Consider the following 19,998-nt stretch of genomic DNA (forward strand, 5'->3'; position numbering starts at 1 on the left):
TGAAAAACTTATTAAATGAAGGATACAGATGTGCAAAAAGGAAGGATTACTATGAATGATTGGCCGAGCTTGAAGTTTCTCAGCATGTAAATTCAGTTTTGGGACGTCACGTCTAGAAAGTGGACAAAGTGATCAGAAACCAAACCCAAAAATCAAACGTTTATTTCCTCGGTTGCTTATTTTCCCAGTCTGGTGCGCCCCCCCCCCCCCTCCAAAAAAAAAGCGTATATATTATTTGTTGTTGTTGTTGTTCAATGTTTTCCTGAAGTAATTGAAAAGTCAAGTTTAAATTTTGTACAGCAAAATGTCCAGTATGCATGTGATGGAAAACTTTCAAAATATCTCAACCAGAATAAAGATCTCAACTTCTCGATGATGATTTTTTAAAAATCCTTCCATGAAAGATGACACCTTAGCGTTCGTGTAGTAAAGTGCAGATGGTGAAACGTTTCTTCCAAGGCCACTGGGGGTAAAAAATAAAATAAAATAAGGATTTGTCTCCCTTTTCGAATGTCCTGGCGGTCCTTCCTCATCAACGTTGTTTAGCTTCGAGCTCAGGAATTGTAATCGATAGCCGAGAAAATGCGACCGCGGACCACAGGAAGCTTCTGGAACTTTCTACCGTCGTCTACTGGTTGCGTTGCAGTCAGGCGAACTGGCAGCAGTCTGTCAGCGAGAAGCGACGAGCGGACGGTGCCGGGCGCCGGGAAACTTGTACGTCGGCTAGCGTCGGCAGCTGAAGCGACGGAGGGACCCCGAGCGGCTAACGCTAGCATCTAGAGCTAAGCTCAGGCCGGGAACCGGGCGAGCGGCTAGCCATGTTCGGCTGCTTGGTGGCCGGCCGGCTGGTGCAGACCGACGCGGTCCAGGTGGCCTCGGATAAATTCGTCTTCAACCTGCCGGACTACGAGAGCGTGAACCACGTGGTCGTGTTCATGCTGGGCACCGTGCCGTTCCCCGCAGGCATGGGCGGCGCGGTCTACTTCTCCTTCCCGGACCCCGCGAGCGGCGGGCCGGTGTGGCAGCTGCTCGGCTTCATCGCCAACGACAAGCCGAGCGCCATCTTCAAGATCTCGGGGCTGACGGCGGCGGGCCAGGACCAAGGCCGGGGCGGGGCGCACCCCTTCGGCTGCGTGGCGTCGGCCGCCCCTTCCGTGGCGCAGGTCGGCGTGTCGGTGGAGCCGCTGGAGCAGCTGGCGCAGCAGACGCCGGTGTCCGGGGCGGCGGCGTCCACCGCGGACACGCTGCGGCTGTTCACGCAAAAGATGCTGGACAGTTTGTACAACTTCGCGTCGTCGTTCGCCGTCACGCAGACGCAGATGACGCCCAACCCCGGCGAGACCTTCGTGCCGTCCAGCTGCATCCTTAAGTGGTACGAGAACTTTCAGAGGCGCATGAGTCAGAACCCCAACTTTTGGAAGAACTGAAGGATCGGGCGAGACATCTCCAAGACATCGCAACGTGGGGGACACCGGAGATGTCCGACGTCTTGTGCCAAAAGACATTCTTGACTTGTGTACGTTCACAAGTATCATCCTGAAGGATGGGATTGTGCAAACAAATTCGACCAACATATTTGAAACGGCTTCGTTTCTTTGCATTGTTGTTTGACGCCCATTAAAGCTATTTGGATGGCTTTCCCCTTATTTGTTGATTTATTGCAAGTTCATCCTGGCTGTTTCACCCCTCCAATTGTTTTCTTGGAAAAAGAAAGCAACCGAATATTGAATCCGCTGTCCAAATTCGCCGGCCGCTTGACAATTGCGAACAAAACACTCCACCTACAAATCAGGATCGGACTTTATTTGACATTGACCAGGATAGGATGACTCTTGTCATGATGAGCAAACGAGCAGTCCCGCTTTGATACGGGAAAAAAAAACTAGCGCATTGAAAAATGTCCATCTGATCCCAATAAATATAAAAGTAGAAATACACGGTATTCACACGTAGTACGTAAAGTGCAGCGTTGCTAGCATAGCAACCCGAGCACGCTAAAAGCATGCCGGTGACTTGAAAGTGGCAGTGCGTTGCGAGAAAAGGTCGCAAGAGGTCACGTGCGCTCGCCGCGAGCGCGGCGGGCTCCCGATTGGACGCCTGGCGAGCGGGTGTCGCTCAGGACGGCAGGCGGCCGTGCACCTTGAAGCTGTAGAGGCACGTGTAGGTGGGGTCGCCCCAGTTGCTGTGCACGCTCAGCGTCACGTGCGTGCTCGCGCCGGCGCCTTTGTCCTGCCACACCAGCGCATTGCCAGCTCTCAGAAACTTTTGCCGTCATTTTCATACACACTTCTGCAAACGTTCCTTTTTTTTTGTCAGACTTGCTCACACTTTAGATTTGGAAAAAACCTTTTCCCCACAAGGAGGGGCCCTTATTGTGTTTTAATCTGTGGAAGGTGATGCAAGTTAATGCTGACAAAAAAAAAAACTCAAATTCAAAACTCAAATCCCAGAAGAGGAAAAAAAAAAGATTGGAAATTTGGGCTTTTTTTTTTTTTCTTTGCCGTCCACATTGGGCGGCGGCGGCGGCGGCGGCGTACTCACGGCTATTCGGAAGTTCTGGAACATGGGCCCGTTCTGCGCATACTTGAAGCTTCCCAGTTTGACGGCGGGTGACTCCAAAGACGCCAAACCCTACGGGGACCAATCTCCGTCAGCCCGCGCTCGGCCACCTGCACGTTCGTCGTCGAGCCGGGACTGGCGACCAGTCCTCAATTTATCGAGACGCACCCCCCCGAGGCCGCCTGGTGACCAGTCGGCAATTTGTCTCAATGCGGGCTAGCGACCATTCTATTGTTTGTTTGGATGATGAGACTGACCGGGGACCGCTCAACTGTTTGTCAATACGCGCCAGGTGAGCGGTCGCCGCGTGCCGTGACGCTGATTGGCGGCCACTCCGCTCTTGGCCCAAACGCGACCGGTCTTTCGGCGGGTGGGCGGTCGTACTCACGTAGACGGAGAATTCCTTGGGCGCGTGCGGGATGTCGCCGGTGGGTGAGATGCTCTTGGCGATGTGTCCGAGGGTGACGCTGGTGACGTGCACGGCGTGCGAGAGCGCCACCGTCAGGTTGCCCCGCTGGCCGGCGAAGGCCCAGCAGTTGCCCGGGTTCAACTCCGACTTGCCCTGAGGAACAAACGGCGCTGCGTGAAGGCCACGGCGCAGGGAGGGGCCGCCGGCGCGGCCGCTTACCTCAATGACCACCCGCGGGCGGACGGCCTGCCGGAAGTCCCACTCCAAGCCCAGGATGGACACGTGGGACGTCTTCACCTTGTACGCCGGCGACGTGGCGCTGCACAACACCCTCGCGCCTGACAACACAGCAAAAGAAAGCGTTAGCCGGGCGGCGGGCCGCTTTTTCCCGCGTGTGTCGCATTGGCTTACTTCAGAGCACTTCCACGTTTGTCACACGTGTGTCCGATTGAAGCGCCTCGGCGCGTTCGGATCAAGATGGCATCACGGGATGCTCGCGAGGCCGTTGAACTCACCGGCCGACTGCAGGGCGTAGTTGGGAACGGTGGCCCACAGCGGCGCCTTGTCATCTTTGCGCATCAGCTCCTCGTAGCTGTGGAGGAGGGCTTTCAGCTCGTTGTACTTTCCGTAAACTTCCTCCAACAGCTCGTTGCCGCGTCCGGAGAGCTGCCGAGAGCGGGCGCCGGTTAGAGGGCGAGGGCTCGCCGCGCGGGGAACTCGGCGATACGCGCGCGAAGGAAGAAAGGGTCCCGTACCAAGTTGGAGGGAGCCGGGGCGCCCGTCATCTGGCGGATGAACGGCTCGCACACTGGAAACAGGAAGTCAATGACCCGTCAGACCGGAAAGTTTCGTGGGGACGGAACCAAGATCCACAACCGGATCTCGAGAGCCGGGACTTGGACTTTTCCCCTGGAACGCAACTATGGCGCAGTCTCTAGAACACTACGGTTCCTCGAGAGGCGTATTGAAACGCTGAGCTCATCGGCAAGCTCTGTCGAGGCCTGAACAATTGAATCGGGCGTGTTGGAGTAGGGAAGGACCTAAAACAGGCCGCAACCGCAGTTTTCTACCCCTGCTCTAGAACCTTCTGTCTGAATCGCAAGCCTGCGGAGCCAGGGCCCCCTCCCTGGACGAGAACCTTGTCTGAATCGCAAGCCTGCGGAGCCAGGGCCCCCTCCCTGGACGAGCACCTTGTCTGAATCACAAGCCTTTGGAGCCAGGGCCCCCTCCCTGGACGAGAACCTTTTCTCAGTCCCATCTGTCAGGACCGCAAGCCTTTCTCTCTCTCTGGACTGCAAATTTATGGTGGGACTAAAACCTTCCCTGTGAACTACCGCCGGCAAAGTTGAGAGCAGTTTTGCCGGACCACAAGCACTTTCTCACGGCCAGAAGCGAGACTTGGCGTAAGAAGCTACTCTCGGGATTCTCCCCCTTCTCTCCGGACCAGAAACCTTCACTCTTGGGCCACTCTCGGGCCGATGGCGAATACTCACGGATCCAGACGATAGGGATGCAAATGGGGATGAGGTAATTGCGTGCCAGTCGCAGCACTCGGTTTCTTCCGGGCGCCCGTCTGACGTCTCCAACGGCACTGCCGGACAGCGGCGCGTCGTCCTTGGCGTCGTCCGTGGCGACCCTGCGGGGGCGCTGCTGAGCGCGGCTCCGAGTCCACAGCTTCCTGCGACGACAGGGCGAGCGGCGGCGGAGACGTCACGCGCGTCGACGCCGCCGCAAGGAGGCCGAGGCCCGACGCTCTCGCACGCCAGCGCGTCGGCCCGATTGGATGTGGCGGCGTAGCACCATGCCGTCCAAATGCTTTTCCTTGGAGGATTTCACATGTTAAAAGGTCACAGGCCGCACTTGAAAAGCGAAAATCGGGGTCAGAAATGCCCCCGGTGGCCATATTTTCCCCACTAGGTCAAAGGGGGGGGAGTACCGGTAACAACAACCAGCCAGCAAATTCCCGTCTGATACTTTGACACAATTTCTTCTCATCTGGGGCTCCACCTTGTCACACATCCAATATGGCGTCCACGTTGACGTAGGGAGGAGCGTGCGCCACGCGCTCGACGTGATGTCAAAGTGCGCCAACGTGAACACACCTGCTTACCTATACGGCGTCTCCTTGTACGAGATGACGGGCTGACCGTCGCTGCTGTAGTAGCCCGATGACTCCAGGCGGGGACTTTTTCTTATCATGGCTGCCCGACACAAGGGGGGGCGGGGTTACAGTGGTGAAGGAGGAGGCGCGCGCCCCCTGCCCGCTCCGCGCCGTCACCGGCCCCCTTCGCACCCGACGCATCGGAGCCACAAGCGTGGATTTACACGGGTAGACGGAGTTGCTGCTTAAGAGCGCCTCGTTGTCTGCCGCGAGTGTGAGATGCTTGAGCGAGGGAACGGTTGGCGTTTTCAAGTCCGGCTTGGCGGCGAGCGTTCAATTCAAGTGAATATTTCGAGGCATCGCTGCAAAATCAACTCGCCTCATCCGATTTTCTGTCTTTGCTGCATAAGAAGCATTTTTGGATCTGCATGAGCAGAGTGGCGGTTTCTTAACATTGATAATGAGAACATGAAAAAAAATAATCCGAGAAAAAAAGCTCAAGACACTTGGATTTCATTTGAACCTTGTGAAAACGCTTTGACAAGGTCCGTCCGATGATGCTCGTCTGAAACTTTGCAGTTTGACTCTATGACGGCGAGAACAAATCAAGCCGGCCACTCGCGCATGGACGACCGAGCGAGTGCACTGCTCGGAGGCGCCCAGTCAACGCTCGAACTCAAGTCGATCGCCGGACCGGGCGACGGCGTCGTTGATCGCAGAGGCGTGACGTCACCGCAGCCCCGCCCCCGCCTCAACAAAGCTCGCTCGAGTTGCCTCTTTCGGGGCCCGAGTTTCTACTTTTTACTCACATTTGGACCTGGTCGCTCTCTAGTGTCTTCTTCTCGGTGTAATGTGAGTCGATCGGTGCGCAGTTGGATTCCCGTGACTCGCTTTGCCAACTTACTGCCTGGGCGTCTAACCGGCGGCAGCCGCCATTTTGTGCCGATCGCTCGGGAGAAGCTCGTCGTCGTCTCGCGCGCGCGCGCGCAAAAAAGGCCGCCGCCCGCCTCACCTGCCGCGAGTCCGCGACGTCACGCCGCTTCATCTGTGACGCGTGACGTCATCGCTTTGGCTCAAGGCGCGCGAGAGCTCGCACGTGCCGGCGAGGGCGAGGGGGCGGCGGAAAGTCTCTTGGAGACAAAAGAGCAGCAAACGCAGTCCGAGGCCCAAAACAACTGCGAGATGCTGCAAGGGAAGGCCGACTTTTTATTGGTCATTCTCAAAATACACTTTGTGGCTATGACAGGATTTTGCCAAAAAGAAACTTGTCAAAGGAAAGAGCTTCTGCTTCCCTCTAGTGGTGATAAATGCAATTTCAGAAAGCAACCCGAGTGATGACATCATCGCATCAACTTGACAAAAATCACTTTTATTGTCTCCAGTCCAACATTTGGTTTGTCAAACATGCTGAAGGAAGGGAAAAGAGTCGCCAAAAGCGAGCCGTCCTCGCGCCGACGTCATCCTCGTCCCTGGGAGGGGGGGGGGAAAATATTTTGAGCGTTTGTAGTTGTGCTTGTTTGACAAAGTTGATCTCCTGGGAAAGGCGTTAACCTTTCACCTGCATCCGACCCACAGGAAAGTCTCATTTGGGGAATCGTCCTTTTCCTGCCGGTCCCGCTCCTCCGGTTGCCGCGACGATGGCAAACTCCCGCTCGGTCTCAAGGCACTTGAGTGTCATGGCGGACGCAGCCCGACCCCCACAATCGTGCGTGTGTGTGTGTATGTGTTCTCATGTTCAGGTGTGTGTGGTTTGTCGGCCTTTTCGTTTGACAGGTTGATCTCGGACCAGGGGTCGGCGGGGTCGCTGTCGCCAAACAACCGGGAAAGAATGCCAAGCTAACAGCCGCCAAAGAACGGCGGCCGGCTCAAGGTGGAATGGGGGGGGGGGGGGTGCGGGCGGGGGGTGCGAAACGTCATGGCGATGTCACCTCTGTCGCCCGATCAGAGTCAAGCTTAGGCTGACGTGTAGCAGCCAGCTGCCGGGCTGGCGGGGCGGCGCCAGCGAGATCAGGTCTGAAAGGGAGACAGAGAGAAACGGGCTCAGAATCCCAAACACCAAGACCCTTCCTTCTTCAGCCTTCTTTGTCCCGTCTTTCTGACTTGTTGCCGAGGGCTAGCAGACGTCAGTAACGGCGGCAACGTAAGATGGCCGACGCCGCGGGGCAGCCATCGTACTGAACGTGCGGCGGCGCTGTGACTCACTGTTGGACGGCGGGTCTTTGCATTGGCCCTCCTGGATGGTGACATCATCCAGGGCGATGTCGCCCTCGATGCCGGCGCCGCGCACCCCTTCCAGCGCCACCTGGCGGACGCGCACCGCGACAGCGCTTAGCTTAGCCCGCCGCTCAATGTGACCGCAAATGGCGAGAAAATGCATCTGGCTATCAAATGACCTGGAAGTCGGCGGTGGGGTGCACGTTGACGGCGGCGCGGTGCCATCGGTCTCCCTGGTTGCCGCTCAGGCTCCACACGGCGACCTCCGACGCGCCTCCTTGCCGCAGGAAAACGTTCAGCGCCCCTGCGGCCCAAACGGGGAGCTGACGCGAAGCCTCGCCGAGCTGGCCGCGCTCGCCGGCCGACGCCGGGCCCACTCACCTATGTGCTTGCCGTACATGTGGTAGTAGAAGGCCAGGCAGTAGGCGGCGCCGCCTTTGGAGCCCGCGTTGAAGGAGGGCGACAGGAGGCGGGCCTTGTCGCCTTCCGATCTGGGCCGGGACGTCTCGATGTAAACGTAGTACCCTGTGGGACGCCGCGATACCCGTTCAGGATTGGCGATTTCATTGGAGATCGCGAGCAAATGCTTGTTGTCGGCGCCACCCGCTGGTCAGACTGGGAAAAACAGCCCAGAAAGGGAGGGAAGGAAATTCCCTGCAAATCCAGCGCGCTTGTAAGTCCTTACAAGAAAGAAAGTCGGCCATTTTGGTTGACTCCCCCATTTTAGAAACGGTTTGATCATTTCCAACTGGTCCACATGCTCGCGGGTTTGACGCATCCACGTGTGCGCGCGTGCATGCGTTTGTGTGACCTTGCTTGGAGCCGCGCCGGTCGGCACTGGGTCCGGTGTTGGGCGTGTACTTGGTGTCGCGGGAGGCGGCGCTGTGGCGCGTCCAGTCAAAGTCGTCGCTTTTATCCTGAGAGAAGAGACACAAGGCCTCGTCCTCGAAAGCGCACTGGAACTCCCCTGAGGCGTGCACGAAAGAAACAAGTTAGTGAACTCCGACCAGATATCATTTCCAAAGTACTCGTCACTCATTCCAATATTCGGCAAAATTGCAAAATGTCAGATTCAACACTCTTAAATGGCCTTGAACACTCCCGAGAGATGCCTTGTCAAATTTGACTTTTGCAGTCAAGTGGCGCAATCGCGTTTGCTCAGTTTGTTTGAAAAACGGGTTTCGGTTGTAATTTGAACCGTGAAAAACACGGATTTTCGAGTCAAAATATGATTTGGTCGATAAGAGAGACATTCGAGAACCGAGGTTTGACTAAAAAAAAACATTATCTAGTGGCGGTCATTTGTCGGCTCGCCACTAGAGGGCCTCCACGTGCCACACGCGGGGTCCGATGACAAAGGGGTACTCACTGAGGTGCGGATTGACCGGCGCTGCGGAGGAAACACGACAAGAGCCGTCAGATGCGTGAAGGCGCAAGCGGCGCCCGAGCGAGGGGAGAGCAAGTACCGCGGTAGGTGATGACGCGCTCGGCGGCGTCGCCCTCGCCGTAGCGCGTGATGGGCGTCAGCCGCACCAGGTAGGACTCGGGCACCACCAGCTCCGTCAGGTTGTGGCTCAGCAGCTCCCCCTTGTGGATGTTGGCCTCCATGGGGATCTGCTGCTCCCACAGGCGGCCCTGCCCCACCTGTCGAGCGCTCTCGGGTTAGCCTTCGCTCCGGCGCCCCCTCCCTGATGACGAGAGCGCGTCACCTGGCGAATGCCCAGCCTGTAGGCCAGGATGCGGTCCACGCCGGCGGGCTCCATCTGGGTCCACTGCAGCGTGAAGCCGTACGTGCGGGGCCGGTTCTGCCACAGGGCGCCGGGGGTGTCGTAGTAGAACTCGGGGGGGAACGCCTTCCCTGGCGCGGGGAGAACACGTGCTTGCTACTTCAGTCGCATCCACACACGCGCACACACACACGCTCGGGGATTGGTCAAGATGCCTCCGACGTGACGCCAAATGTGAATGAGTGTGTGTGTGTGGGGGGGGGGCGCATTCGGTGTCGGCGTAAACGTGCGGATGCCTAATAATAATAATACATTTGCACGCGTGGGTGAGAAAGAAGTCTGAAGAAGAGGGAGCAGAGTGGTGATTGGTCGACTCGGCTGTCGCCATGGTGACAGCGGCAGTTTAAAAAAAACACAACACAATCGGGACAATTTGCTTCATTCCGCTTGCTGTCCCATTTGAAATGCCGCTGACAGCTGTCGTGCGTTTGAAAAGGTTGCTGCCAGCGGCCCGCAAATGAGCGTCATCTGCTTTGCTCCACCTCGCTTGGAGCCTCCCCCCCCGACCCCCCGACCCGAATTCGACCCCTTGACCATCCTGACCTTCAACCCGCTGCAGTGCTGAGATGACTTTGCAGCTTCTTCAAAGAAGCTGCAAAGTGCCGCGCGGCGTTAAGAAGCTTAACTCAGGAAGCCTCTCGACATGCTGACAAGCAAACTCAAAGGAGCTTTCGCGAGGGGGGGGGGGTGCGACGGGCTGCCTGAGATGCGACGCGTGTGTGTGAGACGTAAGCCCATGCGGCTAAATGTCGGCTCTTCTGTTGCGACTCGGTGGCGGCTACTTTCAGACAAGCTAATGTTCATCATTGGCTACGCGGGGGAGGGGCTGTGGGGGGGAGGGAAACACGGTCGCCGCCACTCACCGGTGACCAGGAAGGCGCATCTCCCCGCGCCGGCCTGGTTGCTGACGTCGCAGGTGTACTCGCCGTAGCCTTCGCGGTTGAGCGCCCGCACCTGGTAGCGCGTGTCGTCGCGCCGCTCGTCCAACTGGCCCACGGTCAGGAGGCGGGAGCCCAGCTTCCACTCGTAGCGCAGCGGGCGGGCCGGCTGGGCGCGCAGCAGCCGGCACGTCAGCGAGAAGGCCCGGCCCAGAGCCTGCCGGACCTCCGAGAAGGTCGGCTCCACCGCCGGCGGGACTGCAAAGGACGCCGGCTCACGTTTGGAACACTCCCGCTGGAAATCGGAAAGCGCCGCGCGTTACCCACACTGCACCAGGAGCTGCACCAGCGCCTGTCGGGGCTTGACGTTGAAGCCGTTGTACGGGCTGGTCCGGCAACGGTAGGCCCCGCCCATGTCCCGCGTCACGTTGGCCAGCCTCAGCACGCCGTCGTAGCTTTCGGCGCGGGCGCCGTCCTCGGGACCGTCGTCCTCGCGGGACCACAGGATGAGGGGCTTGGGTTTGCCCGACACCAAGCAGCGCAGCTCCGCCGCCTCGCCCTCTTGGGCCACGATGTGAGAGCGCCCCCTGGGCACCGTCAGCTCGGGAGGAACTGCGACAACGGGGAGGAGGCGCGTTTTAGGAAGGGCGCCCGAGGCCCCGCCCCCAAAACCCCCACACCCTCACCCGTGGTGGACGAGATGTTGACGTCGATGCTGATCTCGGGAGCCCCTCCGTCCCTGAGGGACGCCACGCAGGTGTAGGTTCCGAAATCGGTGAACTTGAGGTCGATGACGTCCAAGTTGGTGACGCCCGGCGAGGCGTCGGCGTCCGAGTGCGTGATGACCATGCGCTCCGAGCTGCGCAGGGGCCGGCCGTTCTTCAGCCAGTCGAATCGCAGCTCCTCGGGGGGCGTGGCCTCCACCTGGCAGCTGATCTTGACCTCGCGGCCGATCCGGATGCGGTCGTCGTTGTGGTACGGGTCCGGGGTGATCCAGAAGCGAGCCTTGCGCAGACCTGAGCGAGAAGACGCAGCCGCGGCGCCGTTTATGCAAACGTCTTGACGTGAGCCCGTTTGTGTCCGCGCAAGTGGGCGTGTCCTTGTGTGTGTGGGCGTGGCCGTAAACAGTTGCAAAAAGCGTGCGTCACTCAAACAGGCGGCGTGCCGTCTTCCTTCTCAGACTTTCCGGCGAAATGCGAAGGACGGCCGCCCTTGCGTCGCGCCCGCGTAGCCCCCCCCCCCCCGGACGATGACGGTACGACAACGCACCTCGAACGAGGACGTTGGCCGACCTCCTGGCCGCGTTGCCCACGTTGTTGTCGGCCAGGCAGGTGTAGACGCCGCCGTCGGCGGCGGCGACCGCGGGGATGGTGAGCGCGCCCCCCCGGCTCACGCTCCCCTTGGGGAGCGCCTCACCACCAGGACGCAGCCAGCTGAGAGCGGGAGGGGGGTCGCCGCCGGACGCCGCGCACAGCAGCGTCGCCGTCTCGCCGGGGTTCACCACCAGCGGGTCGTCCTGGAGCAGTTTGACGGAGGGGGGGGCTGTCGCGCAAATAAAAAAAGAAAAACAAACACAAAGCGCCCGGTATCAGCGGCCCCGCCCGACGCGTGGGCGACGACGCCCGCGCCACATCCGCACCCGTCCTGTTGCTGAGACCGAAGTGCGCCATCCTGTCGGCGATGCGGCAGGCGTTCCCGACGGAGGCGACGCAGGTGTAGTCGGCGTAGTCCTGAGGACGCAGGTTCTTCAACTTGAGGATCTTGGTCTCGCCCTGAAACGCGGACAGTTTGAGGGATGCGCTGGACCGCCGCGCGCCGGCGGGCGTACCTGCGTGAAGAAGGGCTCGTAGATGTCCACGCCGGCGTCGGCTCCCTCCGACAGCACCTGCCGCCCCCTCCTCCACGTGTAGCGCACGGGCGGGTTGGACGCGGCCACGCAGCGCAGGAACACGGTCCTCTCCGAGTAGAACAGCTCCTTGGCGTCGGCCACGCTCTGGTGCACCGTGATCAGCGGCTGGTCCAGAACTGGCAAACACAGGCGCCGTCAGGCCCGGCGCCGGCTCGGAAGCCGCTCGGAGAGACGGCCGGCGTCCTCACAGTACACGTCCACTCGGATGGAGCGGATGGCGGGGGTCCCCATGCCGTTGTCCGCCTTGCAGTAGTAGCGGCCCCCTTGGTGCCGCTCGATGCTCTCGATCTTCAAGGTGTCGTTGTGCGCCCCGGAGTCCCCTTGGCGCTCCCAACCAGTTCCCGCCGTCTTGGTCCAGCGCACCTGCGGCCAGAACGCCAAGTGAGCCAAAGGAGCCAAAAGGGGCCGGGGGGTCCTCGGCTTTCCTGGAATGGACTCGCCCGAGCGTGCCCCCCCCCCCCCCCTCCATGCGGCAAGGCGTGCTGACCTGCGGTCGCGGGTGTCCGGTCACCAGGCAGAGCAGTTCCAGCGTTTCGCCTTCTCTGATGGTGTAGACTCGCTCGCTGTGGCGTTCCTCCTCCACGTTGCAAGCTTGTCCCGAGTGCACGATGCGAACGCTAGGTGGCGCTGCCCAACACACACACAAGCACACCTTGTCATCCTGAAAGCGTGAGGAGAAATGTTTCTTGCTCCGCTGAGACGTCACGTTTGGGTTTTGGCTTTTTGCCCATCGCTATGGCAACGCATCGCCCGATTGCCTGCATGGGAAAAGAATGTGAATGACATCAAGGATATGACCGCCCCCCCGGCCCCCACTCCCCACAGTGACCTCACCGTGACATGTTGGGTGACATTTGGCATTTGGCATCGTCGGGTGCCAAAAGTCCACTTGCCTCAAATGGAAAGTGATCATCACTTCCGGTTCTGTGACATCACTGTGATGTCACGGGACAGGAAGCACAAAACACACACACACACACACACACACACACGAATACTCGAATGGAGAGTGAAGTACCCTCCTGTCAAGTAAGCGACGGTGACGGCTGCTGCGAGGAAGACAAGCAAGAGGATGAAGGTGAAAGTGGAATGGGGAGGGGCCTGCAAGGATGTCCTACTTTGGCTCTTCTATTTTTAGACTGGCCTTTTTTTTCTTCTTCTTTTTTTTTTGTGGATCTCTCTGACTGCTGACGTCAGCGCGCTTGCCTCCCTGCGGCCTTTCCCAAGCAAAACATGAGCAAGGAGCGCTGCGATCCCGTGTCAGCTGTTTTTAGGGCTCTTCGGGGTGGCACACCTTCTCCTCGGTCTCTGGCGGCGTTACATAAGACTCCCCCCCCCCACCCACCCTCCACCTCCCTCCCCTCGCCAACATCACTCCTTCCCTTCACTCCTACTCGACCCCCCCCTGCGCTCGCTTTCTCGATTTTTCTATTTGTGGGTAGAGGACGCCGCATTCAGTCAGTGGGCCGGCCAAAAATAACCGCGGCCGCCTCATTGGCTGGCAGCGGCACGCGCTCGTGCATACGCAATGAAGCCGCCAGAGGAACGAAAGATGAATGGAAGGCGCGCGCGCGCGCGCTCACGCGTTTGCACAGAGCGGTCAGCCAATCACAGAGCAAGCGCCGATGAGCTGTCAATCACGGGATCGCGGTGCGACTGCTCCCAGTGAGGCCCCTCCCCCCGAACCCCGCCAGGTGATCGGCGCTGACTTGACTTGTCGTGTGACCACGCGAGAAGCCGCAGAAGCAGCATGTGACTCACGCTCCTTTCTTGTATTCGCGCGATGCACCATATTGCCTGTGACTCACGTGCGTGAGCGTGTGTGTGTGTTTGAGTCAGAAACGCTCCTGCTCATGACACTTTAAGTGCACCGATGAAGTTGGCTGTCGGTGGACCCCCCCCCCCCTCCGCCCCCCTTCCTTCCTACCTTAATGCTCACAATAAGCTTAATTGCAGGAAGAATAGTTGGTTACAATATTTTAGTATTGGTTCAACTTTACAACTGTGAGAAAATTTGACAAAAATTAGCAGTTTTTTTGGGGGGGGGTTGTCTTATTGTGTTAGAGCAGAAAAAAGTATGATTGTTATTGTTATTTTAAAACATAATATGATCAAATCGGCCAGCAGACTTTTTTTTATACAGTCAACGAGCTGGTGGGTGCCAAAATTCTTCTGAAGGAACATGTTGGGGGCCACGTTTGCGGTCTGGGGGTGGGGGGGGGGTCTGGAATGGATTGATTGCATTTGCTTCTATTTCAATGGAGAAATAATATTTGAGTGTGTTGGGAGGCAAGCGTGTTCCTGCAAAGAATTCAACTCACATCTCGAGGCGTCACTAGAAGACATTTGGAAGTTTAAATTTATTTTTTTTGTTTTTAAATAACACCGCAACCATTTTGTTCTGTTAGCTTAGCTGCGAGCGAGCATTTGGATGATGGCGATGACTTGTTGCCTCCATCTGCGAGTTCGTCATCTGCCAAACGTCAACGTTGGCGCAGATGTTAGCGCCTAATCCGCCCCCCCAACACAAACTCACACACACAAGCGCTCGCACGCCTACGCCGGTGATGTAAGATGACATGTAATTCCACGAGGGTCACGTGAGCTCACACCGGAAGTGTTCCGCTGGGGCCAATTGTGCGCAGTGCCACTTTACTTTCGGTGTATGCCAGGTGACCTTGACAGGTGTTTCCCGCCCGCGGGAAAAAAAAATCGAGTGCGTCGTCACGTGGCCCGAGGCGCCCCCTCTGTGACGTTCCAAGGGGGGGGGGGAGGGTCGACAGGTGCACGCCGCAGCCCGTCGACCTGTTGTTCCGCGCGCGCGAAGGCTGTCAATCATGGCAAGGTCACGTGCGCGCGCGCGCTCGTGTGTGAGTGTGTGTTCGCGCGCTTACCGTACACGCCCTGCGCGTGCACGCCGCGCACGAAGCCGCTCCAGAGCCACACGAGCGCCACTAGCGGACCCATCTTCACATCCTCCCCCGGGGACGAGCTCGTCTGTCCGGCCTCCTGCAGACGCTCGGCCCCCCTCCTCCTCCTCCTCCTCCTCCTCCTCGTCGTCCTCTTCTTCCTCCTCCTCAGAGCAGAGTCGTGCCCAGTGTCGGAGTCTCATGCAAACATCCCAAGCAAGCTGAAGGGCCCCCGCCAGCGGCGACCCCGCGCCCACCCACCCCCGCCCCCGTGCACGTACACGCCGGCCGGGCGGTCAGGTGGTCCCGCTCATCCACCCGGCAGGCCCGCGGGAGGCCGGGGCTCCAGACGCGTGAAGAGGAGAGCTGCTAGGCGGCTCTCCTTGCCGCTGACATTGTGTGCGCGCGAGGCGGGGTGCCGTCGGGAAGCTCTCGCGGTCCCGCTGACCCTCCGAGCGAGTCGGTGTGCTTGACTCCCGCCGAGCGCCCCTCAGCTGCGGTCCGGTTGGCGGCGGCTCGTCGCGCTCCGCCGGGCCGCCGAGGGACCAGCGCAGTCGGCCTGAAGATGGAGCGGCGGTCCGCTCGTTCGCTCGCTGGGCGCCGCTGGTGTCGGTGGATTTGACCGGTGAGACGTCAGCGGGAGAAGCAAGTCGCCGGGAATGGGCCGCCGAACTACTTCCTGCGTGGCTTTTCAGAGTAAAACGGGGCGCTCCGATGCCAAGTCGCTTCAGTGATGCTCACTCTCCTTTGATTTAAATGGAGGGGGGCAGAAATGACACGGCGAAAACTGGGTTGGGGGCGCTGGGTGTGGGGCTAAACTCGCATAGAAATTCATCTTTACCACATTTGGAAGTAGAACTGAAAGCAAACGAACGGACTGTTACTTCAGCCTTGTCGGAGCTTCCTTGAGACGTGTCTTAAAAAGAGCTCTTTGTTGCTTGTTCAATGATTATTTAAGTGAGCGGAAATGGGGACACAAAATGATCAAAAACTCTCAACATTATTGATTACACCTGACGGTAGAGATTTTAGGTTAAGGATCGCCAGAGTTGGTTTGTTTTTGGTGGCCGCGTAAAATGAACCGTGGCGGGTCGGATTTGGCCCCCGGGCCTTGACTTTGACACCCGTACACGTTAGTCGCGCTTAAACGGGGCCTGAAAATCAAACGATTCCTTGATTGAGTCATACGATTGGAAACCAAGTATTTCGTGCTGATGCGGCTGATATTTATTTGCCTTTTCTTCTTTTTCAGGACACAAACGTGAGACCCGAAGGCGATGACACGGCGCTTCTAGCCGCCGTAGGGGAACTTGAGCAGCATCGCCTGATTGGCGCCCAGACGCAGGTCGGCGGGGTTCACGCGGGCGCCCGCCGTCGGGGCGCCGGCGGTGGCGAGGACCACCTCGGCCAGCGGCGGAAGGCCGCCCAGGCGGGGGTACTCCAGCCTGGCGTCGTCGTCGGCCCAGTTGAAGGCGGCCAGGAAGCGAGCGTTCTGATCCCACGAGCGCACGAAGGCCAGCGACGACGACGAGTTGACGAGGGGCACAAAGTCGCCGATCAGCAGGGAGTGCTCCTTGGCGCGGGCGCCGCTCAGGTTGCGCACCAACTCGCGCAACCGAGCGCGGCGGGTGCGACGCTCCTGGAGGCGGGAGGGGGGCGGGGGGAACGACATCATCGTTATCAATATGGCGTCATCCTCCTCATCTCCAATGTAGACGTCATCAGCAGCAGCATGGCGCTTACTCGTTCTCCTCGTCATGATCACCTTCATCGTCATCCTCTTCACATTTTGCGTTTGCAATCGTTTACCTTCAGGGTTGCGTTAAGCTCCTGCTCCCGCTCCTCCTCCTCCTCGTCCCCGCCGGGTGAGTCCCAAATCATTCTGGGAAACTTTGTGCCCTGCAAAAGACATGAAAAGCCAGAAAATAAATAATGCCTTCCACGCAGACGAGCGGGAGTTTCCAAGCCCTTTTCTCTGGCGCCACCTTGCGGCGAGGCGAGTACCCGCACTCACCTCGTCCATCAGGCCGATCTCATCGCCGTACTGGAGCACGGGCGTCCCGGGCAGCGTGAAGAGCAGCAGCTGGTAAAGCGGCACCAGGGCCGGGCCCACGAGCGAGGCCAGGTGACCCGCCCCCCGGCCCCCCAGGTTCCAGGCCAGCCCGGTGGCAGAGTGAGCGGCGTACAAGTCCAGGACGGAGCGAGCCAGCTCGGACGCGTCTCCCTCCAGGAGGACCCCGGAGGTCAGGAGGTCCACCCCGGTGGACGACAGCAGGGCGGACACGGCGGCGGCCGAGCGCCGCTCCGTCGAGCCCATCAGGAGTCTGGGGGGGGGGGGGGCAGGTCAGCATTTCACAATAAAGCAAGACTTCCTGTACCGCAGGAAGAAAGTCGCTCTTCCAAAGGCAGCGACATTTCTCAAGAATGACACGCACTCGAGTTGTGTATGCAAAGGCTGAACAATTATTCCGATTCAAATCGATATCGCAAGCTCATCCAATGCCTCGCGCCTGCGCCGGGAGAATTCTGATCGGCATGCGCCGAGCACAGAACGACTTTCTTTGCGTGACATCTGGGACGTAGCCACGCCCATGTTCAGCGACTTTCTCAACAGTCAAAAGGAATCGCGAGCACTCCCGAACGTGACGCTGACCTCCTGGTGGGTCGCTCGTTGGTCCCGTTCTGGACGATGGCCCGGATGTCGGCCCACAGCGATGGAACGGCGGCGGCTACGTCCTCCACGTCCGCCAACTGAACGCCGTCCACGCCCGCGCCGAACCAGAAGATCAAGGCGGGCTGAGGACAGACAGACACAGTCGGGGATGGGCGGCGCCCCCCGCTGGCAACGCTGGCGTCGTCTCACGGCCTCACCTTCAGCTTCTCGGCAACCGCGGTCACGCTGGCGTTGGAGTACCAGGACCCGCTGGAGCCGCGGTAGTTCGGAGTCAGGTCCAGGACCACGTACATGCCTTAAAAAAAATACATATATAGTCATAATAATAATAATTAAAAGGGCACTTTTTGCAGCGTTCCCACCCTTGCGAAGTTAATCGCCTGTCGGAAATTTACTCCGCCGCATGACGGAATGTCCATCTGCCAAAAAGAATCGGTCAGGATCCTCTGAGCTATTTTCGGGGGCCGTCATCACGTTGTATTTGTCCAAACAAATGGCATCGCAAATGAACAAGAAACGCAAGAAAACACCGTGGACTTTGGAGGATAAAGAATATATACACCAAAGTATTGTCAGAGTATCTGTCTGTGTTGTTCCCACATTTATGTTCGCAGATTCAACACATGAAGACGCCCATCAATAGCATTTTTTTCCCCTTCTCCTGGTTAGCATGAAGCCGAGCGAAATGTTGAATGTTGGTCCCAAAATCTGGCAAACCGCAGGGGGGTTCGCCGTCCTGCACTTTGGGCTCTTGCTGCGTCTCCGCCACACAAGACAAAGAGCCCTTTTCAACTCACCCTTCCTGTGCGCGAGCCGCACTAGTTCCTTGAACTGCTCCAGACTTCCGGCATCAGCTGCGATCTCCTGAAAGCTCAGCGCCATGGCATCGTCGGGCGGGGCCACGTGCACCGGCCCAATCACCAAGCCTTTCAACTTGAGCTGGGACAAGGCGTCCACCTTCTGCTGTACACCTGACACACACACACAATGACGTTAGTATGCTAACACGGTAGCTCTGACCACAGGCATACTTTATAGACCACGGTTAAATGAACATCATGAACCCCCCCCCCCTGAAAAAAATGGAACGTATCACGCAAAATATGAAGTCATCACTGCAGTTTATCGTATAGCATCCAGAATACACGGCGGTCGTGGCGGTTTGTGTTGGATGTGGCCACTGTGCCACATCCAATATGGCAGCGGCACCAAGGCGCTCAAGGCGGGGCGTGCGGCGCGGTTACCTTTGATGTCTCCGGCGTCGGTGAAGGCGTGCACGCTGGACACGTGGTAGAGCGCCCCGCCGTTCCACCAGTGGATGGCGGGCCGCTCCCGGCAGCGCGGCGCCTGCAGGATGAGGAGCACGGCGCCCCCCAGCATGCCCAGCCAGCCCAGCCAGAAGAGGACCAGCAGGGCCCAGCGAGTGCGCACCCACCTGCAACAGGACAAACAAGAACCGTCTTGCAACCGTCCGAGGTAGCTTTTGGGGCTTCCGTACCCAGCCTGAGCGCTGTCGCTCACACCTCACCGATTCACAGAGTTGGGGACTTTTTTTTTTAGGCAGCGGCGGCCCTGCGCGACTGGTTCTCGGAACGAATTGAAAGCCAACTAGAGCACAGTACGGTATAGGAAATCCAAGAGGAGCCGCGTTCCTACCCGGGCGTGCCCGCCACTCGTAGCAGCTCCTCCTTGTTGAGTCCGGTGAATTTCTCCCGCTCCTCCAGCTCCATCGTCACCTTGACGCAGCCGTTCTTCTCCGACTGCGCTTCCGCTCCGTTCACGGCTCGCTTCTCCTGGCCGTCCTCCCCCGGTTGCTTCTGGGCGACGGCGTCCGGTTGGTCGCCGCGGTCCAGAAGCACTTCGCTCACGTCGGCCTCCGTTGCATCAGCATCCGCAGCCTCGTCGCGCCGAGCTTCGGGCGGAGTCGGCGGAGGCGCTCGGTCCGCTTCGCTCGCCGCATCGTGCATCTCCGCGACGGCACGGTCCCGGTTCGGGGTCGAGTCTTCGGTCCGGTCCATTGTGGCTGCGGTTTGGGAAACAAAGAAAAGGAGGAGACGAGACGACGATGGTGCTCGGCGACGGTTCGGGATGAAGAGAAGCACGGGCACGCTGCTGCGTTCAGGGCTGTCGGGAAAAACGATGTTTCAGCACCAACCGTTGAGTCACGTCCGTCAAACAGCCGCCTGATGTATAAAACGGTATTTATTCTGACTTGGATGTACACGTTTGTATTGTGTAAATAAATTAGTGCGTGCTTACGATTCAAACAAATACAGTACAGGACAATACAAATAGACGTAAAAACACGGAGCGCCACATTTCCATGTTAGTTGAAGGCCTCATTCGACAAGTTTCTCTTCCGGCGCTTTTTATCACCCTGACGTCGTCATATTCTTTGCGCACCTTGGGGGGGGGGGGGGGGGGGGGGGAGAAGAAGAGCAACAAAAGAACCAATACGAGGCAGTTTCGATTCGTGATAAATACAAAATCTATTCCGTTTTTCCTCAGTGAAGTGTACGAAATCCTAGTTGAGGGACCTCTACCGGCCACGGGGTGAA

The 19,998-nt window shown here is 58.6% G+C and overlaps 4 protein-coding genes across 5 annotated transcripts; 1 reads left to right on the top strand and 3 right to left on the bottom strand.

Annotated features, from left to right (window-relative positions):
- Window positions 1–408: 408 nt before the first annotated feature.
- On the top strand, window positions 409–1,646 carry hikeshi (heat shock protein nuclear import factor hikeshi). Its single transcript, XM_052086080.1, has one exon. The coding sequence runs from the start codon at window positions 819–821 to the stop codon at window positions 1,425–1,427; it is 609 nt and encodes a 202-aa protein (XP_051942040.1). The 5' UTR covers window positions 409–818; the 3' UTR covers window positions 1,428–1,646.
- A 469-nt stretch (window positions 1,647–2,115) lies between these two features.
- On the bottom strand, window positions 2,116–6,288 carry LOC127614720 (SUN domain-containing protein 1-like). The gene is made up of 9 exons (XM_052086076.1): window positions 5,879–6,288; window positions 5,079–5,169; window positions 4,462–4,646; window positions 3,724–3,776; window positions 3,484–3,634; window positions 3,188–3,306; window positions 2,948–3,121; window positions 2,542–2,631; window positions 2,116–2,229 (listed from the first exon to the last, which is right to left on the bottom strand). The coding sequence occupies exons 2-9, from the start codon at window positions 5,165–5,167 to the stop codon at window positions 2,116–2,118; spliced, it is 975 nt and encodes a 324-aa protein (XP_051942036.1). The 5' UTR covers window positions 5,168–5,169; window positions 5,879–6,288.
- Window positions 6,289–6,808: 520 nt separating this feature from the next.
- On the bottom strand, window positions 6,809–15,458 carry mdga2a (MAM domain containing glycosylphosphatidylinositol anchor 2a). 2 transcript variants are annotated; one of them, XM_052086069.1, is made up of 17 exons: window positions 14,752–15,454; window positions 12,345–12,484; window positions 12,046–12,220; window positions 11,777–11,973; window positions 11,588–11,720; window positions 11,218–11,490; window positions 10,635–10,964; window positions 10,276–10,560; window positions 9,934–10,206; window positions 8,993–9,141; window positions 8,750–8,927; window positions 8,653–8,673; window positions 8,095–8,250; window positions 7,665–7,808; window positions 7,463–7,587; window positions 7,272–7,371; window positions 6,809–7,082 (listed from the first exon to the last, which is right to left on the bottom strand). In XM_052086069.1, exons 1-17 carry the CDS (start codon window positions 14,822–14,824, stop codon window positions 6,994–6,996), a joined length of 2,841 nt encoding a protein of 946 aa, XP_051942029.1. In that variant the 5' UTR covers window positions 14,825–15,454; the 3' UTR covers window positions 6,809–6,993. The 2 variants fall into 2 exon arrangements, 1 of the variants encoding a protein (XP_051942029.1); XR_007966680.1 differs by lacking the exons at window positions 6,809–7,082; window positions 7,272–7,371; window positions 7,463–7,587 and having other exon boundaries at window positions 8,993–9,136; window positions 14,752–15,458.
- A 512-nt stretch (window positions 15,459–15,970) lies between these two features.
- On the bottom strand, window positions 15,971–19,830 carry LOC127614716 (4F2 cell-surface antigen heavy chain-like). The gene is made up of 8 exons (XM_052086071.1): window positions 19,097–19,830; window positions 18,685–18,875; window positions 18,238–18,411; window positions 17,638–17,735; window positions 17,420–17,562; window positions 16,781–17,090; window positions 16,576–16,665; window positions 15,971–16,405 (listed from the first exon to the last, which is right to left on the bottom strand). The coding sequence occupies exons 1-8, from the start codon at window positions 19,456–19,458 to the stop codon at window positions 16,058–16,060; spliced, it is 1,716 nt and encodes a 571-aa protein (XP_051942031.1). The 5' UTR covers window positions 19,459–19,830; the 3' UTR covers window positions 15,971–16,057.
- Window positions 19,831–19,998: the final 168 nt, after the last annotated feature.

This window comes from Hippocampus zosterae, chromosome 14 (assembly GCF_025434085.1).
Source record: "Hippocampus zosterae strain Florida chromosome 14, ASM2543408v3, whole genome shotgun sequence".
In the NCBI taxonomy this organism is placed as follows: domain Eukaryota; kingdom Metazoa; phylum Chordata; class Actinopteri; order Syngnathiformes; family Syngnathidae; genus Hippocampus; species Hippocampus zosterae.

What these genes read in the sequence shown, in the direction of transcription:
- hikeshi (XM_052086080.1), top strand. Translation starts at nt 819, where the DNA reads ATGTTCGGCTGCTTGGTGGCCGGCCGGCTGGTGCAGACCGACGCGGTC.
- LOC127614720 (XM_052086076.1), bottom strand. Translation starts at nt 5,167, where the DNA reads ATGATAAGAAAAAGTCCCCGCCTGGAGTCATCGGGCTACTACAGCAGC. An exon ending in CATCCCTATCGTCTGGATCC is followed by an intron (nt 3,777 to 4,461) that starts GTGAGTATTCGC and finishes TCCTGTTTCCAG; the next exon opens with TGTGCGAGCCGTTCATCCGC. An exon ending in CCCCGGCTCCCTCCAACTTG is followed by an intron (nt 3,635 to 3,723) that starts GTACGGGACCCT and finishes CGCTCTCGGCAG; the next exon opens with CTCTCCGGACGCGGCAACGA.
- mdga2a (XM_052086069.1), bottom strand. Translation starts at nt 14,824, where the DNA reads ATGGGTCCGCTAGTGGCGCTCGTGTGGCTCTGGAGCGGCTTCGTGCGC. An exon ending in CGGTCTCAGCAACAGGACGG is followed by an intron (nt 11,491 to 11,587) that starts GTGCGGATGTGG and finishes TTTGCGCGACAG; the next exon opens with CCCCCCCCTCCGTCAAACTG. An exon ending in ACCCCACCGCCGACTTCCAG is followed by an intron (nt 7,372 to 7,462) that starts GTCATTTGATAG and finishes CGCGTCCGCCAG; the next exon opens with GTGGCGCTGGAAGGGGTGCG.
- LOC127614716 (XM_052086071.1), bottom strand. Translation starts at nt 19,458, where the DNA reads ATGGACCGGACCGAAGACTCGACCCCGAACCGGGACCGTGCCGTCGCG. An exon ending in AACGAGCGACCCACCAGGAG is followed by an intron (nt 17,091 to 17,419) that starts GTCAGCGTCACG and finishes CCCCCCCCCCAG; the next exon opens with ACTCCTGATGGGCTCGACGG. An exon ending in AGATCGGCCTGATGGACGAG is followed by an intron (nt 16,666 to 16,780) that starts GTGAGTGCGGGT and finishes TGTCTTTTGCAG; the next exon opens with GGCACAAAGTTTCCCAGAAT.